This window comes from Mastomys coucha, unplaced genomic scaffold, assembly GCF_008632895.1.
Source record: "Mastomys coucha isolate ucsf_1 unplaced genomic scaffold, UCSF_Mcou_1 pScaffold12, whole genome shotgun sequence".
NCBI classification, from domain to species: Eukaryota; Metazoa; Chordata; class Mammalia; order Rodentia; family Muridae; genus Mastomys; species Mastomys coucha.
This window is the reverse complement of record NW_022196894.1, coordinates 88,948-110,513: the sequence shown is the minus strand read 5'-3', so window position 1 is coordinate 110,513 and position 21,566 is coordinate 88,948. Positions and strand designations below refer to the sequence as shown.

The window sequence follows — 21,566 nt, the reverse complement described above, 5'->3', positions numbered from 1 at the left end:
ATTTGAAGAGTATTGCTGTTAGTTCTCTGAAAGTCTGGTAGAATTCTGTGCTAAAACCATATAGCCCTAGACTTAGATTTTGTTGGGAGATTTTGGTGGCTGCTTTTATTTCCTTAGGGGTTATAAGTCTGTGAAAATGGCTTATCTGATTTTGATTTAACTTTGGTAAGTTGTATGAATCAAGAAAATTCTGTATCCTTTAAATTTTCCAATTGGTAGAGTACAGGCTTTTAAAGTATATCCCTATAATTCTCTGAATTTCTGCAGTGTCTCTTGTTACACCTGTACCCCCCCTTTTCATTTCTTATTTTCTTAATTTAGAGATTCTTTCTCTGCCTTTTAGTTAATTTTGATATGGTTTTGTCAATATTACTGATTTTTTTTCAAAAAACTAACCCTTTGTTTCCAATTGATTCTTTGTATTGTTCTTTGTTGATTTCAGCCCCGAGTTTGATTACTTCTTGTCATCTACTTATTTAGAATGTAATTCTTCATTTGTTCTCAACCTGCAGGTCATGACATCTTTGGGGCATTGAACAACCCTTTCATAATTCTTAATAGTAGCACAATTATAGTTATGAAGTATTATGGAAAATAATTTAATAGTTGGGGGTCACCACAACATAACTGTATTAAAGGGTCTCAGAATTAGGAAATTTGAGAACCACCATTCTAGAGCTTTCAAGTGTGATATAAAGTTGATAGTATGAGATGTTTCTAGTTTTTTTTTTTTATTTAATGTAGGTACTTAATACTATGAACCCACCTATTAGAACTGCTTTCTCATATTTCTCTTATTGTGTCTCATAAGTTTGGGTATGTTATGTATTCATTTTCATTCAATTCTGGAAAGGCTTTCATTTCTTAATTTTTGTCTTGACCTATTTTTCACTAAGTAGAGAACTGTTCAGTTTCCACTAGTTTGTAGGCTCTCTGTGTTTCTGTTGTTGGTGATATCCAGCTTTAATCCATGGCAGTCAGGTAGAATGCAGGGTATTTCAGGTTTTTTTCTATATATTGAGACTTACTCTGCATCTAAGTATGTTGCCATTTTGGAGAAAGTTCCATGAGGCAAAGAGAACAAAGTATATTTCTTTTTGCTTGGATTAAATGTTTGATAAACATCCGTAAGGTACATTTTGTTTGTGCTGTCTTTTACATCTAGCATTTGTCTGTTTAGTTTTTGCCTACATATCCTGTCTATTGGTAAGAGTATAATATTGAAGTCACCCACTATCAGTATGTGAGGGTCAGTATGTGATTTAATCTGTAGTAATGTTTCTTTTATAAAGTTGTGTGCCTTTTTGTTTGGGACATAGATGTTAAGAATTGAAACATCATCTTGGTGAATTTTCCCTTTGATGAGTATGTAGGGTCCTTCCCTGTCTCTTATGATTAGTTTTGGTTTGAAGTATATTTTGTTAGATATTTTAAATGGCTACACCAGCTTGCTACTAGGTCCATTTGCTTGGAATTTCTTTTTCTAAATCTTTACCCTGAGGTGATTTCTATCTTTGATGTTGAAGTGTTTTTCTTGAATGCAGCAGAAGGATGAATTCCGTCTCCATATCCATTCTGTTAGTTTGAATCTGTGTCTTGTTACTGGGGAATTTAGTCCATTGATATTGAGAGCAATCAATGGACAAAGGATCATTGATTCCTGATATTTTGTTGTTGTTGTTGGTGGTGGTGGTGATTGTGTGTTTTCCTTCCTTTGGTTTTGGTCTTCTGATATTATTTATCCACAGTGTTTTGTCATTGACCTCCTTAAGTTGTAGTTTTTCTTTCTAGTGCCTTGTATAGGGCCGGATTTCTATATTAATATTGCTTGAATTTGGTTTTAGCATGGAATTTTTGTTTTCTCCATCTATGGTAATTGAAAGTTTTGTTGAATATAGTCATCTGGGTTGGCATCTGTGGTTTTTAAGAATCAGCAGCATATCTGTCCTGGCCTTTCTGGTTTTTAGAATCTCCATTAAGAAGTGTCTGCGATTCTACAGGTCTACTTTTATATGTTATTTACTCTTTTTCCCTTGAAGATTTTAATATTCTTTCTTTGTTCTGTGCATTTAGTGTTCTAATTATTGTGTAGTGAGGAGACTTTATTTTCCGCTCCAATCTATTTGGTGTTCTGTTTGCTTCTTGTGCTTATAAAGGCATTACTTTTTAAAGTTAGATATATTTTCATCTGTGATTTTGTTGAAAATCATGAGAAGCCTTTGACCTGGGTTTCTTCTCTTTCCTCTATTCTTAGACTTGGCCCTTTCACAGTGTCCCAGATTTCCTGGATGTTTTGTGTTGGGAGTTGTTTGCTTGTTTGGTTTGGTTTAACATTTTCTTTGCCTAACTGATGTATCCATTTATTCTATCTTGTCATTAAATGTTGTCACTCCAATGTGGCAACTTCAGAGTCCTTTTCAGATCTTGCTATCATCCTCTCTGCTACCATTGTGCAGAATAAAAATTATTTTATTGACAATCAAAATCACATGACATGGGAAGAAGAATGGTGCAGTGGTTAAGAATTTGTGCTGCTTTTGCAGAGGACCCAAGTTCTGTTCCAGTACCTATACTGGATAGCTCACATTGAATTGAATGGCCTGTACCCTCAACTCCAGGGGATCCAATGCTCTCTTTTGGCCTATGAAGGCATCTGTAAGCATTTGTTGCAGGTGTGTGTGTGTGTGTGTGTGTGTGTATGTGTGTGTGTGTGTGTGTGTGTGTATGCGCACGCATGCACAAATAAAAATAAAAGTCTTTTAAAAATAGTACAGCATGCTAGAATGATACAATTCCCTTTTGGGGAAGTTTATTTATTAACAAATATAGTCCAAATTAGGTAATAAGAAACCTCAGTAGAGTTCAACTTGACTGGAATAGAGGTAAACATGTTCAAGTCTAGAAGAGCTGACTATCTGGACTCATTGCTCCTTTGCACAGTAAGTCTGGTGGGTTCTGATAAATTCAGTAACTATTACCAACTAGTATGTGTCTTATGCAAACAGCACTGTAAAATTATAACCTAGCCTTTAATGGTACCGAGGCTGTACTGTTAAAAGGAGATGTCTCAGTCAGTAAAGTAGAAGCCATACAAGATTGAGGAACTGAGTTGATGACCTCAGCACCTATATAAAAGTCAGCTGCTATAACAGGAGGATCCCAGGAAGAAGCCATTGTCTAGGCAGGCTTCATTAGTCACTAAAAGTTCAGAGAGAGATCTTGTCTCAAGAAATAAGGTATTGACAAGCGCATTTAATCCTGGCACTTGGGAGACTAGGTAGGTATATTTCTGTAAGTTCAAGGTCAGAACTGATCTACATAGGGAGTTCCAGGACCTATGTACACAGGAAGCCCCTGTCTCAGAAGGAAGACAGGGGAGGGAAGAAAGTGAAGAGAAGAGAAGAATAGAAAAAAGAAAAGAGGAAAAGATGGAAGGCAAATGATGCAGATATTCAAAACTGACCTCTGGTCTTCACATGCATATTCATGGATGTGTGTCACATTGGAGGGGTGGAAGGGGTGACAGGGTGAGGTTGCATCACACTATTCTATTGCGCCAGCAGCTCTGGCACACACTAAACACAATTCCCACAGACAAACAGCCTTCCTCTCACATTAACTAGCTGCTGTTCAGTAACCAATTATTCTCTACTACTTAGAACTTCAGACAGTCAATGTTTACTTCATAAACTCCTGCAAGTCCTGACTGAGATGAATGGTTCTGGACCTCTCGTGAAATTTCAGTTCTGTTGTGGCTCAGCCATCTCACAGCTTAACTGTGAGCACATGTGAAAGTGTTCACAAGGCCAAAAGAAAGCAAGAAAGAGGAATAAGCCAGACTCCCTCTTATACCAAACCACTCTATGAGGCAAGTGTGGTGGCGCACACCTGGGGTCTCAGTTCTCAGGAGATAGAGTTGAGAGAGTCAGAAATTCAAAGTCACCTGTAGCGCCTGTAGTCAAGCCTCATGCTGGGTACCGTTCTGCTGGAGCCAGGCAGTCATTCAAAGTTGGAACCAAGACTCAGAGAGAGGATGATTATAGGAAAAGCAGAGAAAGAAAATGTAAGACACAGATATGGAAAGTCTGCGGGTCAATACCATGCCAACAGCAAGTGTATTTTTCTCAGTGTCTTTTAAAGGCAAGCAACACAAAGCATGACCAATTCCAAGAAGATAAACAATGACTACAAATCCTTACATGGCAAGTTTATGGTACACAGTATCTGTTTGACTAAAGACTATCCCTTGCCTGTTTCCTCCAGGCAAGGGGTAGTCTCTCAAGGACATATGTGTAAGCAGAGGAACTTAGCAGGTATAACACACATCTTAACTCAAACCAAGGCAGATGTCTGCAAACTCATTTTTTGATTAATTATATACAAGAAGTCAGCCGAAGCTAACTCCAGAAGTGCTCCCCACACTCTCCTCAGTTTCATATGTCCAATTTCCTCTGTGTCAGGTGGCGAATTTCCCTGTGCCTGACTCCCAGAGTTCCTTTCTCAAATGTCCCACCTTCTATTCTACCTTCTGCTAAAGGCCGTAGACGTTTTTTTATATTATTATGAATCATCCTATTTGTTTACATCTCAAATGATATCACACTTCCCAGTTTACCCCTGCACAAACCCACCATCTTGTATCTGCACTCTCCCCTCCCCTTTTCCTCTATGAGGGTGCTCTCCCACCCACCCATCTTCACCTGCCCCACTGATCCAGCATCTCCCTATCCTAGGGCATCAAACCATCACAAGACCAAGGGCCTCCCCTCCCATTGATGTCAGACAAGGCATTCCTCTACTACATATATATCTGGAGCCATGGATCCCTCCCTGTACACTCCTTGGTTGGTGGTCTAGTTCCTAGGAGCACTGGGTGGTCTAGCCAGCCAACATTATACTTCCTATGGGGTTGCAATTCCTGTCTGCTTCTCCAGTTCTTCTGCCAGCTAACCCACGAGGGTCTCTGAGCTCAGTCTGATGGTTGGCTCCAAATATCCACATGTGCATTGGCCATTTGTTGACAGAACCTCCCAAGGAACAACCGCACCAGGTTCCTGTGAGCAAGCACCTCTTGGCAACAGCAACAGTGTCTGGGTTTGGTGTCTGCAGACAGGATGGACCCCAGGTGGAGCAGTCCCTGGATGGCACTTCCTTTAGGCTCTGCTCTATTTTTTTCCATATCTTTTTTTGGACAGTAACATTTCTGGTTAAAAATTTTGAGATGGGTGGGTGGCCTATCTACTGGAGGTAGTCTCTACAGGTCCTATCTCCCTTGGCTGCATGCATTTCTGCTAAAGTCATCCCCATTGGGTCCTAGGAACCTCATATTTCCCTGGTATCTGGGACTCTCCAGTAGCTATCTCCAATTCCTCTTCCCCCATTACTATATACTTTCATTCAATTTCCTGACCCTCTATACCCCTCTCCTATCACCTCCAGTACCTGATACTGCCCTCTTATTTCCTCCCCCTCCTCTCTCTCTCCTAGGTACCCCCTTCCTCCTCTTCCCTTGATCATTCTGTTCCCCACTCAATGCAGGACTGAAGTATCCACACCCTTGTCTTCCTTCCTCCTAAGCTCCATATTGTCTATGGGTTGTATCATAGGCATTGTGAGCTTTTGGGCTAATTTCCAGTTATCAGTGAGTATAAACCATGTGTGTTCTTTTGTCTCTGGGTTACCTCACTCAGAATGATATTTTCTAGTTCCATCCATTTGCCTGCAAATTTCATGAAGTCATTGTTTTTAATCACCAAGTAGTACTCCATTGTGTAATTGTAACATATTTTCTGTATCCATTCTTCTGTTGAGGGACACCTGGGGTGTTTCCGGCTTCTGGCTATTATAAATAAGGCCGCTATGAACATAATGGAGAATGTGCCCTGTTATATATTGGAGCATATTTTGGGTGTATGCCCAGTAGTGATATAACCGCATCTTAAGGTAGGACTATTTCTAATTTTTTTCAGGAACCACCAGATTGGTTTCCAAAGTGGTTTTACTAGGTTGCCATCCAGAAGCAATGGAGGAGTGTTTATCTTTCTGTGCGTCCTCACTGACACCTGCTGTCAGCTGCACTTTTTGATCTTAGCCATTCTGATTGGTGTGAGGGCAAATCTCAGGGTCATTTTGATTTGCATTTCCCTGATCACTAGGGATATTGAACATTTCTTAAATGTACCTCTCAGCCATTCGTGATTCCTCAGATCAGAATTCTTTGTTTAGCCCTGTACCTCATTTTTAATAGGGTAATTTGGTTCTCTATAGTCTAACTTCTTGAGTTCTTTGTATATTTTAGATACTAGCCCTCTATTGGATGAAGGGTTGGTAAAGATATTTTCCCAATCTGTGGGTTACAATTTTGTCCTATTGACAGTGTCCTTTACCTTACAGAAGCTTTGCGATTTTATGATTTTATTTTGTCAATTGTTGATCTTAGAGCACAAGCCATTGGTGTTCTGTTCAGGAAAATTTCCCCTGTGCCTATGTGCTCAAGGCTCTTCCGGACTTTCTCTTCTATTAGATTAAATATATCTGATTTTATGTGAAGGTCCTTGATCCACTTGGACTTGAGCTTTGGAAAAGGAGATAAGAATGGATAAATATGCATTTTACTACACACTGACTGCCAGTTGAACCACGACCGTTTGTTGAAAATGCTGTCTTTTTTCCTCTGGATGGTTTTAGCTTCTTTGTCAAAAATCAAGTGACCATAGTTGTATGGGTTTATTTCTGGGTCTTCAATTCAATTGATCTACCTGCCTGTCACTGTACCAACCCCATGAGTTTTTTTGTTTTGTTTTGTTTTGTTTTTTTAATTTAATCACTATTGCTTAAGGTCAAGGATGCTGATTCCCTCAGAAGTTCTTTTATTGTTGAGAATAGTTTTCACTATCCTGGGTTTCTTATTATTTCAAATGAATTTGAGAACTGCTCTTTCCAGCTCTATGAAGAATTGAATGGGAATTTTGATGGGGATTGCATTGAACTGTAGATTGCTTTCAGTAAACGGACATTTTTATTATATTAATTCTGCCAACCTATGACCATGGGAGACCGTTCCATCTTCTGAGGTCTTCTTTGGTTTCTTTCTTCAGAGACTTGAAGCTCTTGTTATAAGGATTTTTCACTTACTTGGTTAGAGTCACACCAAGATATTTTATATTATTTGTGACTATTGTAAAGGGTGTTGCTTCTCTAATTTCTTTCTTAGCCCTTTTGTCCTTTGAGTAGAGGAAGGCTACTGATTTGTTAGAGTTAATTTTGTATCCAGCTTCTTTGCTGAAGTTGTTTATCAGCTCTAGGAGCTCTCTGGTAGAATTTTTGGGGTCACTTATGTATACTATCATATGCACATAGTGATATCTTGACTTCCTCTTTCCCAATTTATATTCCTTTGATTTCCTTTTGCTGTCTAACTGCTCTGGCTAGAATTTCAAATACTGTGTTGAATAGATAGGGGGAGAGTGGGCAGCCTTGTCTTGTCTATTTTACAGAATATTCTTTTAAATCATTAAACTTAAGAAAATTCAGGTCCATGGATAAAATTATATCAGCGTACAGAAAAAAGGAAACTTTACAAATTGTTTTTTATGAAATTAGTGTAATAAATTGAAAACTGGCCAGATACTGGTGGCCCACACCTTTAATCCCAGTACTTAGGAGGCAAAAGCAGTAAGATGTTTGGGTATTCAAGGGCAGCCTGGTCTACAGAGTGAGTTCCAAGATAGCCAGGGCTACACAGAGAAACCCTATCTCAAAAAAACCAAACCATACCAAGCAAAACAAAAAACTGAAATGTGAAAAGTTACCATGTCTAAATCAAAGATTTATCCCATGAGTGCAAAATACAACTCAATAGTCATTTAAGGACAGAAATTATACTAAAAAATTTTTTAATCTAATCAAAATAAAAGAAACTCAGTGAATTTTTAAAAGCCTAGTAAGGGAGCCAGAGAGATGCTCAGCAGGTAAGAGCTTCAGAGGACCCAGGTTTGACTCCCAGCACCAACATGGTAGCTCACAACCATCCATAACTCCAGGTCTAAGGGTTCTGTGCACATGGTACACAAAAATACATGTGATCAAAATACCCATGCACATAGCCTTAGTCTCTGTTTTTTTGTGGTGAAGAGACACCATGACTAAGGCAATTCTTATTTAAAAGAGCGTTTAATGGGGGTGGCTCACAGTTTCAGAGGTTTCATCCATTCTCATCATGGTGGGAGCCTGATGGCATGCAGGCAGGTGCTGAAGCAATAGCTGAGAACTGGGTCTTGATCCATAGGCAGAGCAAGTCTGGGTGTGGTATGGGCTTTTGAAAGCCAATCTGAACACCCTGACACACTTCCCCCAACAAAGCCACACACGCTCCAATAGACCATCCCACCTAAAGCCTATAATCCTTTTCAAACAGCGCCACTCCCTGGTGACTAAGCAGCCAAATATAAGAACCTATGAGAGCTATTCTTACTCTAACCACCACACACATAAAGTAAAATATATCTTAAAAGCCCTTTTACTAATAACTTATTTAAAAAAGAAAAAAATTCTGCTTGTTTTCATAGTTATTGAAAGGAGAAAATTCAAGTAGTTTCTTTATAAGAATATCTAATCCAATCCAATACATCCAATCCAATCATACAATACATAATAATATCCAATACAAGTTTTTCAATCCCTTCAAGTGTTTTTTTTTTTCTGTGTTGGGGATCAGACCCAGTATATGGTCAACAAGTATTTTATCACTGAGATACAGTTTCTGATTAAAAAAAATTCCCTAAAAGTTTCATGTATCTTAGTCTGGCCTGGAACTTTTGATCCTCCTGCCTCTACCTCCTGAGTGCTCCGATTGCAGACATGTGCCACCACACCCAGTTTATGTGGCCCTGGGGATTAAACCCAGGAGTTCATGCTAGTCAGTTATTCTACCAATGGGCCTTCATCATCAGTCCTTAAAATATCTCTTTAATGGAAAACATTCCCACAAAAATGGAGGTCCCAATGAAAACATTCCACCAACACTGCTACTCTTTAGCATTTTGTTACAGATTCTAACCAGTGCAGGGAAATGAGTAAGAAATCAGATAGATGAGGATTTGAAAGAAAGACTCTATGTATGATTTAATTGTGTAGCTGGGAAACCCTGCAATATGTCTGAAACCACAGAGCATTTAGTAAGTTAATGGGATATAAAATTGACAGAAAGTAGTTTTCATATATGCAAACAGATTTTCCACGTAAAAAGGAAAATGAAAATCCCTCTAAAATAGTAACATTAAGTTAAATATTACTAGTTTATTAAATGTCTAGGAATAAACCTCTTGCATATAATAAAATTGAAAGGATAAAAAACCATGTTTTTAATGACTGGAAAGTAACTTTGTTTAACTATGACGCCTTATCATTATAAGAAAGCCATTTCTCCCTGTAACTCCTAAGTGCTGGGATTATAGCCATGCCCCACCATGCCAGGTTGAGACAGCCAGGGCAGCAAACCCAGCACACTGTGAATGCCCACAGGCTCCCTATCAACAGCTATCTCACCAGTCTCCTTAATAATCAAGAGCTGGTGGCAAAGAAAAGAAACCTGCTGGTAATTTATTAAAAATGAAAACAAAACAGAAACCTAACATTTGTTCGACCTACTAAGTAAGTCTTATATAGTAGTAAGATAAGAAAACGGAGTTCAGAGAAATAAATATTAGAAAAGAAGAAAAACAAAGTGTTAGTTATGCTTTAAAAAACTAAGTAGAGCCTCTAGTATATTTTTGAGGTGTGGACAGTGATGAGTTTTTGTTAGTTTTAGAGACAAGCTCTTACTGTTGAGTCCTGGCTGACTTGGAACTGGCTGGATAGATCAGACTGGCCATTATTTAGAGATTCACTTGCCTTTGCCTTCAAGTGCCATAATTAAACTGGGGCCACCATGCCCAGTGCCACCATTTTTTGAAGTCTTACTAGTCACTAAAGCTAGTGCTGCTTGTGTTTGACTGGCTGGCCAGTGAGCGTACCATCTGCATCCTACCTCTGTGGTTACAAGAGTATACTACCATGCTTGGCTTTGCATGGGCGCTGACATTTAGACTCAGGCCCTCATGCTTACCTTGTAAACACTTTACCCACTGAGCCACCTCCTTAGGCTAGGATTTCGTTCTGAAGTATAAGCTAAATGCCAAAAAGTCTATATGCTATAAAAGCTAAAGTTTTCACAAAATGTAAGTACTTATTTAACTACCATTCAAAATTTCTGTGCTGAGCACCTCTGGAATTACCCAGTGTCACAATCTGGTATTCACTCATGTTGAAGAAAAGCACCGTTGACTTTTAATGCAATAATTTTATTGTATGTGTGATAGAATCTCTTTAGTTGGCCGAAGACATGCGTGAATGTGCCATGCCTTCTTGAATGCTGTTTCTAGCTTTTCCTTGCTGTTGTAGAGCATGTAGTACAAGTCTGGACACAGTCCATCTTACAAGTGTCTTATCACTAGACTCCAGATGACTATCAGCGATGCCCTCCAACTCCTAGTACTTAGGTAGTGCTCCACAGAGGAAGTCCGTAAGATCTTACTTGTAATTTGTACCTATTACAGAACAACATGAAATCATTCAGAACTTATTATTATTATTATTATTATTTTTAGAAAAGGCATGTGTTTTGTCCTGTGGAGGTAGGAATATTTATTAGTCCAATATCTCATTTTCAGTAAGAATTAGAATGGAGTGGTTGTCTGCTAGTCATGAGATTTCTGACTTTAAAGTCATGTTTGTTTGTTTAGTTTTCTGATTTTTCTGCAGCCCTGGCTGGCCTGGAACTTGCTATGTAGTGCAGACTGGCTACAAAACTGAGACCTGACTGTCAGGATTATGGTTTCATAAGAAACCTGATGTTCCCTGGCCAATGCTGTCACAACTCAGCAGTGTAACATTTTCTATCTACACAGTCAATGGGAGTCACCTTGGGGGCGAAGCTCCCCAGAAACAAGACTGCAGAGCTAAGCCTTCCGATGCTGACGCAATGGGTTGTTCCTGGCTGTTTGAGCGACCACCAGCTTGCAAAGAAAGAAAGAAGAAACTCACAGAAGAGGCAATTGAGAAGACTCAGTTACAGCTGGAAATAGTGCTCCTCTAAAAATAGAGTCTCTCAAAATGTTTGGACATTAATATAACCACACTTTCTCGAGATGAGAAAAGGAAGAGGCTATACCCGTGGCCCAAGTGGAAAGTAGGTTCATGAGTGTCTTACCTTGTTTCCCACCAGAGGAGTCATACTGGTGAGAAGCCCCATGACTGCGCCACTGCGGGAAAGGATTCAATCACAAACCAAACCTTAGATAAGTACAAGTGTTAGATATTCATGGCACTCAAGTGGCAGGAAAGGCTCTCCCTGCTGTGGACTCCCTTTATAAAATTTGTAGACCGTCAAGTTAGGAAAGTGGTCAGAACCTCTGTCTGAAGAGCTCCAGCAGCAAGGCCCTTCCCCAGCCCTCCATACCTGGCCTTTCCAGTCTCTGGCCTCACAACACGACCTTCCCTTGATTGTGTTAATTTTAGGTGAAAAGTCTGAACAAAAGCCACCAATACCTGAATAGGAAAATCCACCAATCCCTGAGCTTCTGTAAGTTTAGGACTTGAAATACCAGCAATCCTCACTCTGGAAATCATCCTAGAAAACTTGACACCCTAAGAACCTCTATATAAGCACTGTACTTGTCCAATTCCCTATTGTCTGCTTCCTATTGGGAGAATAGGCAGTCATTCCTGGAGTTGTCCCTCATCGCCCAGGACCCTCCTATAAATCTCTTTTATGAGATTTGCTACCTTGTGTGACTCTCATTGTTAGAAGAATGAAGTGAAGCAATGAAGTGGAGAAGGGCAGAAGTGAAGGGAAGGAGTGGGGCTGAGGCTCCTGAGCTCAGCTGGGGATCCCTCCCTGGAAGCTGCAACACCTCGGCTGAGGAGGGAGGCTCCCTCTCAGAGCTGTGTGTGTCTCAGGCTGCCTTTCCACTGGGACTTTCTCCCACCTCAGAATTGTGTGAGGGTGGCTCCCATATCTTAGGATGCCCCTCCATTGGGACGCTGTCCCACCTCAGAGCTGTGTGGTTCCTGGGACTGAGTACCAGGACACCTTTCCATCTGAGCAGAAAAACCAACAACAAGTGATTCGATACAGGGAGCAGCCCTATTCCAGTTCTCAGTGTGGAAAAAATCTTCATCAGAATTTTCATCAGAATGATCATGAAGAAATCCATGTAAGGGGGAAAATATTTAAGTGCCTAGAATGTGGCAAAATCTTTCCCCCAAATAAAGAATTTGTGCTTCATCTGCAGAGTTCATTAGGTCGAGAGACAACACTGCTGTGGGAGGAATAAAACAAAAAACAACCAACCAACCTACCAAACAAAAACATGGGAAAAGATTTGGTCACAAGAGAGAATTCACCCAGTTTATAAAGACCCAGGAGCAGAAAAAGATCAGGAAAGGTCCTGTCTCTGCCTGAAAAGTTTCATAAAAATTTATGAATCCCAAATATTTGGGGATTAAAGAACACTTCCAAAAAATGGGCCAAAGAAAAACTGTCTTGAAAAATGTTAGACATTGAAAAACATGCAAATAAAATTTAGCTTACTAAAAATTCCCAGATAAAGCAAGAGAGGGGAGCAGGAACTCTGTGCCCTCTAGTGTATGTCTGAGCAAAGAGATCTGGAACTAAAGGATTTGGCTACCCATTTCTGTAACAAAACACTGAGAAAATTCAAAGAGACTCAGTGCCTGACATCTAACTCCACAATTGCTTGGCCTTGTTGCTTTGAATTTATGAATCTCCACATATCAAGATGGACATGTGATGGACATGAGTCTGTTTACCACATGGGATCCTGAAAGCAAAGAAGAGCACAGGAGAGGGGTTGGGGGACCAAAATCTCCTTAAGGATCTGATTATGACACAACATCTTTGCACTCACCCTTACCCCCAGATGTCCCACCACTTCCCAAATAGCACCAGACTTGTAACACATGAACCTGAAACACATGTATTAGAAATCCCCGAATAAGCAATACTGCTAATCCCGTTGATATTAAAAGAATGATATCAAGACTGGAGAGATGGCTTAGTGGTTAAGAGGCTAGCTGTTATTCCAGAGGACCTGATTTGGTTCCCAGCACTCATATAGCAGGTAATGTCTATGACTCTAATTCCAGAGGATGCATTGCCACTATCTGGTTTTCCCAGGAACTGCACACATATAGTACAGGGACAAACATACAGGCAAAGCATCCATACACATAATTAAAAATCTGAAAAAATTAAAGAATGATAAAAGAATACTATGAAGAAATCTTCTCACAAATTCAACAACCTAGGTGAAACAGACCAGTTCTGTTTTTAAATTTTATTCATTTTTATTTCATGTGCACTGGTGTTTGTCCTGCATATATGTTTGTATAAGGGAATAGTATCCAGTGCACTTGAGTTACAGACACTTACGAGCTGCCATGTGGTTGCTGGGAATTGAACCTGTGTCCTTTGGAAGAACAGCCAATGCTCTTAAACACTGAGCCATCTCACCAGCCCCCAGACCAGTTCTTTTAAAGACACAATCTATATGGAGCCTTATTGAGGAAGAAATGGTCTGAGCAGATGTAATCAACATGCCAGGTTGGATCTTCCCTTCAGATGTGCTCATATCAAGGACTATGTTGTAAGAAAGGAAGCTTAGCACTGCCATGCAGGAGCTGGGTGGGCATAGGTTGGAGTTTTCTTGATGAACATAGAGAATTTCATAGAACAGTCATAGCAAGAAAAGTCTCTAGGATTGTGACATCACAAGACACAAAAGGCTATTATGGAATGATCACAGAGTACATGAACAAAGGATTGCCCTAAGCACAAAATGACCCCCCCTGTGAGCTCCAAAATGATTACATAAGTGGCCAGTCAGAGCTGAAGCTTTATCTGTTCCTTTCTTCCAGGTGGACACATTGAAAGCGCCAATCCCAAGCATCCTGAATAGCAGCATCCCATCTGAAGCAGTCGTCAAACCCCAACTCCCTCCCGACATCACCCAAAGAAACTCAGAGTTTCCAACTGAAACACCCCAGTGGGATCCAAACTTGCCTCTTCTTCCCTTTTGTAATCAGAAGTGAGAGTAGCTGTGTTTGTGGAGTCTTCTGTTGGGAGAGCATTCATGACTGAGATAAAGTGGCTTGAGTTCTGCGAGCAGGAGAGAGAGCTCAGCAGTCCCCTGCTGTCCTACCAGAGAGCTCAGATTTAGTTTCCAGACCCACACAGGTGATTGACGTACACCTGTAATTCAAATCTAGAGGGTCCTCCTCCACTCTCCTTGGACAGCCACATACAGGTGGTACACACACATGTGGAACACACACACATATTTTAAATCTTTAAAAGAGAATATTTACATTTATTTTGGTATAACAAGGGAATCAAACCTGAACATTGCATGAGCTCAGGAAGAGCTCTATGACTGAGCTGCATCCTGATTGTCTAAACCCCTCACCTCTTGTCTATAACGTGGATTTATTCTTCCAAGAAAAATAGCCGATGCTTTCCTAACAAAAGAATTCTAAGTTTCACACAGTAGATTAATAAAGTGATTTTTTTGGAAATTAATTATATATGTGATTTTCTTAGCCTTATTGGTAGATGGGGATTCATGTAAAGCACTTTGCATAAAGCTCCTTTCATGTCCCTGTTCCTCAGGCTGTAGATGAAAGGGTTCAGCATGGGGGACACTACTGTGTACATCATGGCAGCTGCCATGTCCCTCCCAGCTAAGTGAGAAGATGAGGGGTTGAAATACAGGGATATGATGGTGCCATAGAAGAGGCAGACCACAGCCAGGTGGGAGCCACAGGTGGAGAAGGCTTTCCATCCTCCCCTAGGGGATGAGACTCTCAGGACAGCACAGGTGATGTGGATGTAGGAGATCAGGATGCAGACAAATGGGGTGACCATGATCACAGCTCCCTCAGTAAGAATCATCAGCTGGTTGAGATGTGTGTCTGAGCAGGAGAGTTTCAGGAGGGGGGTCAGATCACAGAAGAAGTGGGGGATCACATTGTCCCCACAGAAGGAGAGTTGAGCCATGAGAAGGGTATGCAACAGAGCATTCAGGTTGGCTACCACCCATGATCCCACAACAAGAAAGGCGCAGAGCTGATGGGTCATCTTTGTTGTGTAGTGTAAAGGGTGGCATATGGCCACAAATCGGTCATAGGCCATCACAGCCAGTAGGAGATTGTCCATGTCAGCAAACAGAGAGAGAAAATACATCTGTGTGAGACACCCAGAGAAGGAAATGGTGTGAGTCCCGAGTATGTGGTTGGTCAGTACCTTGGGGACAGTGGTGGAGGAGAAGCAGACATCCACAAAGGACAGGTTGCTGAGGAAGAAGTACATGGGGGTGTGCAGGCGGGTGTCTGTGCTGATGGCTAGGATGATGAGCAGGTTTCCCAGCACAATGGCCAGGTACATGATGAAGAAGAGCAGGAAGAGGAGCTGCTGCTGCTGGGGCTGCTTGGAGAGTCCTAGGAGGAGGAACTCAGAGACACTTGACTGGTTGATACTGACCATGAGTCTAAGCCCAGCTACTGAAAGGGGAAGCAGGGGTGTTATAACCAGGTTCACATTAATCCTGCATTAAAGTTCATGACTTAAGATGCACTCCTATTTTCCACATACTCACTTTACAAATCCCAGTTTTAGGTTGTGTTGGTTCCCTAGAGCCACCCGTTTAGTTCTTTTGGATGTAATATAAAGGCATTCATGTACATACACTGCTCTTACCTGTATCTGGTAGCATTTCTAGTCTTCCTCCCACTCTTTAGATGCTTAAAGAAGAGAAGCATTCAGTTATTGCATGATCTCAAGCTCCAACTGGTGGGCCTGTCACTCCTGCTGCTGCCCCTATATGGAAGCATGCTAGCACTTGTTGCAGAAAAAGCATTGATATCTGTTGTGCCCTGAATACACGTGGACAGGCCAATTCTACTGCTTTTACCTTGTAGTGTCTGGGCAATAGCATTCTTTATTCTAAGGACTGGAAAGTCTTGGGAATATAGAAGGTTCTGAAAAGGTGAGGATTGGATGATCAATGTCCAAGCCTTCTGTGTTGGAAGGAGGTCTGGGAGAATTAGACAGAATTTACTGTGGCATTAAGTCCCACTGGGGATAGACTCCCTGAGTATCTCATTATAGATCAGCAGAATGTAGTTGTATAAGACAGCTCTTGGTCCCTCTTGACCAACAGCCATGGAACATATCATCTGATCTCACAGTCAGGACTTGGGGATGAAGCAATCTTCATGGAGACAAGTCCCAGAGCGAATTCCCTGAGAGTGACCTCAGCCTGTAGGGTTGAAGGACCAGTCCCCACTCTTCTTCCTCTTAGCACAGAAAATGACGTCATGGCACTCTCCTAGGGAAGTCCTCTCCTCCTTACATGTGATCACTGACCACACAGGGCTTGTGGCACATTTGCCTATAGGCAGCCCTGGGAATAACTGGCTTACAGGGTCAGGTTTGATCGTGTAAAATATCCAGTGTAGATTTCTTTCTTTATTTTTTTTACATCAAATTAAATTCCAATTACAATCTATGATTTGCTTAATTAACCCAATTACTAAAAAAAGGACATGGAAATGACAGTTAAGAGAATGCCACAGGTCATTTTGCTTTGGTGATGGGCAAGCTGATCTAGTTCTTCAAGTCAGAACATAGCATGTAATATTTTCTCCCTGTCTTGGGCCAATTCAGAGTTGTTTTTCCACTTGCTTGGGTGCAAATCTTTACTAATCCTGAGGTCTCACTGCATCAGTTTCAGTCGATGTGAATGAACCATCAACCGTTTAAGTGAGAACATTAGTGGTTCACTATCTCCATATGCTGTCCACAGAAACCTCAGCCTGGCCATAGTTTTTGTTCCCAGTATTTTCTGTTCAGTTGAAAGAACCGGCACTGCATAGTATTAAAGATTCCAGACATCTCCTATTGCTTATAATAGGGAAAGTGGCATCAGAGTCAGTGTCTTTTTGTGACGTCCAACTGCACACCTGAGATTTATGTTCATTTTCAGATTGTGAGACAAAGATCAACTGCTAAAAGTTGCCATTCATATTTCTTTTTTTTAAAAATTATACAAGTTTCTTTTTTATTAGATATTTTCTTTATTTACATTTCCAATGTTATTCCCTTTCCTGATTTTCCCTCTGAAAAAAACCTATATCCCCCCCGCCCTGCTCACCAACCCACCCTCTCATGCTTCCTGGCCCTGGCATTCCTCTACACTGGGGCATAGAGCCATCACAGGACCAAGGGCCTCTCCTCCCATTGATGACCAACTAGGCCATCCTCTGCTGCATATGCTGCTGGAGCCATGAGTCCCACCATGTGCCCAGTTTAAATTTCAATGAGAGAAAAGCTAGATGGGTGAGTGCGTAGTCCTCTATGGCTGAAGGCAACCCATGCTCAGAGAACCCACAACCTTGGGGATGATGTTTTCCCAGACTACAGTGATGTGTGCACTTCTGAACATATATAGACTCTTGAGTGCAGCCACAACAGTTTTGTTTATATTCCCCATCCCTTCCCCAGAGAGGATGCATGACAGGACTTAGAAACCTAGCATAGGGACATCCTGAGTGGGACTTGTTCTGTCCATGTACATCCAGAAGCTTACAACCTTTAGAAAAATTCTAAGAGATGAAAACAAAAACTGCAAACACACAGAGAGGCATGGAAGGAAGCTGGGCACAGTCCTACTGGCTGCTGAGTTCAAGTTTCGGGGTATTTCTAACAACCAGATAGATGAGGCCTTCATTCCCAGTCAGTGTCAAACAGTATAAGCCATGTCTTTCTCAGCTCACCCTGGGAAAGAGTTGTTAAATATGATAGCTTGTGCTGGCTTACACTTCTCATCCAGCAAACTGAAGTCTGAGGTAAGAAGATTGCTGTCATGTTCAAGGCTAGCCTTATCTACCAGACCAGAACATGTCTTATTTTAAAAATAAACAATAACAGCACAAAGGAAAAGAGACATCAGAAGCTGGAGAGATGTCTCAGTGAGTGGATCAGAGTGCTTGTTCCTTCTGCACAGGGGTCAGGTTCTACTCCCAGGGCTCATATAGTGTTTCTCAACCATCCATAACACCAGCTTCAGGTAATGTGAGGTCTGACACCATTTACTAGTCTCCTTGGACATGCACCCTCATGTAGACCAAACTAGTGCATAGCCAGCCTGTAATCTCAGGCAGAGAAGAGACCCTGGGGGAAGGTGGCTCAGTAAACTGGCTGAGTTGGCAAGCTCTGGATTCAGTGAGAGGGCCTACCTCCATAGAGAATGTGGAAAGAGATCAAAGAGGATAGCTGGCACCAATCTCTGACTTCTTCATGTGTGTGTACACACATGCACCCCACCTGTGTACACACACAGGAGAATACATTCATAAATGAATGGATATTGCATGCACACATGCTCACTCAGACACACATATCCCTACAGCTTTATTCATTAATTACCAAAATTTAAAGAAGAGTAATATCAGAACTTCTGAAAATGATGCAAAAGATAGCCTCATGACCTGGCTGACTGAAGTGGTACAATGCCTATTTGTACATGTCTAAGTCTCCTCGGGGAGACTGAGGAAAGATGATCCAGAGTCAAGGTCAGCCTGGGCTACACACACACACACACACACACACACACACACAATGGTACCTGGGATAGGTTGTCACAAGGTCAAAACACATACAACAATGACCTCAGAAACTGTTCTTTGTAAAGATGCTATACAATTGTCAATTATTGGATTGTCAATTTTTAAAAAAAATTTTATCTGTATGAGTGTGTAGGAGGTCCTTGTTAATCACACAGGGATGTCTCTGAAAAAAGGAGAGACTTATAAGCTGTATTTCAACCAGAAAGCTGAAAGAGGATATGTCAATAATAGCCTTTGGCTCTATGTGTGACCAGGCCACATTTGTCACCCAGACCCTTATCTTGAACTTGTCTGCATCTGTAGCACTGGTCCCCCCCCCCCCCAGGTTCTCATCATGAGCTTGTTTATCTTTAGCCTGCTTACTTAGCTAATCTACGGATCCTATCTTTAGAGAAGATGTCAGTTGTACGTTGAGTTTCCATGTGGTCATGTCTTAAGTTTTGTTGTGCATATAAGGATTGAGTTAGTTATACCCAGAAAACATTTTTTTTCAGATTTCTTTTCATAAATATGCTTAAAATAAACTTCTTGTTATCATCCTCTTCAAAATTTTACCAACACTTACTACTGAGTCATATTGAACTCTGTCAAGCCCCTTTTTGAAACCTTCCTCTTATTGCTGCTCTGCTGGCCCAAGCTCATGAACAGGTCACAGAGACACCTTTGTGAGTGTTTGGCATCACATGAATCCCTGGTGCCCATAGAGACCAGAAGAGGATGACATTTCTGCTGGAAATGGTGTTAGTGATGGTTGTGAGTTGTAATGTAGGTGCTGGGAGTCAAACCCTGGTCCTCTGAAAAAGCAATCGCTGCTCTTACCTCTGAGCCACCCCTCTAGATCGGATGCTTTAGTGGACTTTACTTCTACCAATAGAGTCGGTCAGTCTGCTGTAAAGTAATACTAGAGTTTGTCAGCTCATGTGGTCAACAAAGTGGAAGAGAGTTTTACTAACTTCAGAGCCATGTCAGGGTGATGACAGGCTGACTGAAAGCTGTTTTTCATGATGTACCTCATCACAGGATTCACATTTTTAGAGAGATAGACTGCGTAAATTCACCCAGCCAACAATAAGCAAATAAGCAATAGCAAGAACAAACACAGCAGTGGGAGCCAGAGCCTCAGTATGCAGTGATATGTTTCTAAACTATCCAGTTTTCAACAACAAAATGAAAGATTGCGGGGAAAGGGCCTTAACATGCATATATATGGATGACCTTTATAGTAGAATAGTAAGCAACAGATATGTCCCCTGGAAAGAACAGAAGCCACCTTTAACAAAAATATATCCAAGTAGCCATTGTAAAAATGTTGGCAGATGGAATAGAGATCATGATTGAAGAAGTAAACAAAAGTATGAAGACAATGTTCAATCAAATAGTGAATGAAGACATGAAAATTATAGGGAAATGTTAAATGGAAATATGGAGTCGGAAAGTAAAAATTAATATAAAGTGTTCACTAAATGGGCTCTACAAATTTAAACCATATATGTGTGTGTGTGAATATACATATGTAGATATATATAATTGGCAAATTTGCAAATTCTCATATACAGATTGTTGACATTGAAGAAACGGAAAAAATGAGGAAAATAATGAATACAGGGTCAAGTGTAGACAATGTTCTTACAGAAAATACATACAGTAAGCACTTTTAGGGGATAGAAAGGCAAGTTATGAAGAAATGATGGATGAAAACTCATTTTAAGAAATGACTTGTGAACACAAGAAGCTCAACTGATTAAAATTACAGTTACATTTCCATACAAATATTGTCAGGATTCATATTAAATGTACTGAAAGTAAAAGAGGAGGAGAAAATATATCATATGTTTCAAATTAATTTTCTTTGCTTTATTTTGTTTACTGAGAAAGAATTTCACAGTGTAACCTATGACCCAGAACCCACGATATAACCTAGGCTGGCCACAAGCTTGTGGTCCTCCTCCCTCAGCCCCTGGTGCTGGTACTATAGGCCTGTGATACCATGGCAGCTTTATTAGTCATTTTCAAAATCAATTCAAAACATACTGTACTTTATTACGTTTTAAAGAGAAATAGAGTTACTAAGGGGTGGACATATATAAAATCAGTAAAAATAAAAGTACAGAGACTTAGAAACCTCTTTTATAAAATAACTGTTGAGAGCATAGATGTAGACTACTATTTGAGTAAAATTATCTGAGCCCAGTTACATACACATGACAGAAAGGGATTTAAGAGTGTAATTGAGTAACATGCTAGACACTGGGATTGTAGAAGGCATTTCCTTTTAGTCAACAGTTTTCCTGCTTTAATATTATATGCCACACAGGTTCATGAGAAGATGAAACATCAACTCAAAAGAGTACTAGAATTGTTTTTCTGTAGCTCCAAATAATTTTCCCTATTTGCACCATCAATATTGTGATATATATATGTATATATATATACATATATGTATGTGTGTGTGTGTACACACACACACACTTTCTCTTTGTCTCTGTCTCAGTCTCTCTCTTTCTAAGACCGGGTCTCCACCTAGTCCTACTTACCTGGAACTCACCATGTAGACCAAGCTGGCATACATGCTTCCTGACCAGAAACACATGACATGCACAGGAAACAAACAACAAGCAAGCAAGTATAAAGCAGAACTAAGTGTAAATTTTACAAAAAATGTCACATTAAAGAGAGAATCAGGAAAGAGGAAAAGTGAGAAAAGCAGGGATCAGGTGGAGATTTGGGAATCAGGAAGCTCCTGATCAAAATAAACAGCTCATCAGAGGCCCTCAGGAGACTTGACCTGGAAGAAGAAAGAGTGAGCAAACCAGAAGACAGAG

General features: G+C 40.6%; 1 protein-coding gene across 4 annotated transcripts in view; it reads right to left on the bottom strand.

Annotated features, from left to right (window-relative positions):
• LOC116083883 (olfactory receptor 1361-like) overlaps positions 1-15,601 on the bottom strand; it is a 60,511-nt gene extending 44,910 nt beyond the window's left edge. For 2 of the 4 annotated variants that reach the window (XM_031360672.1, XM_031360669.1), the window contains exon 1: positions 15,362-15,601. In XM_031360672.1, coding sequence (XP_031216532.1) covers positions 15,362-15,601 — 240 coding nt within the window. Of the gene's footprint in view, positions 1-10,319; positions 10,587-11,248; positions 11,301-15,361 lie in introns of those variants that run through there. The other 2 variants (XM_031360661.1, XR_004115936.1) reach the window with 2 other exon arrangements.
• Positions 15,602-21,566: the final 5,965 nt, after the last annotated feature.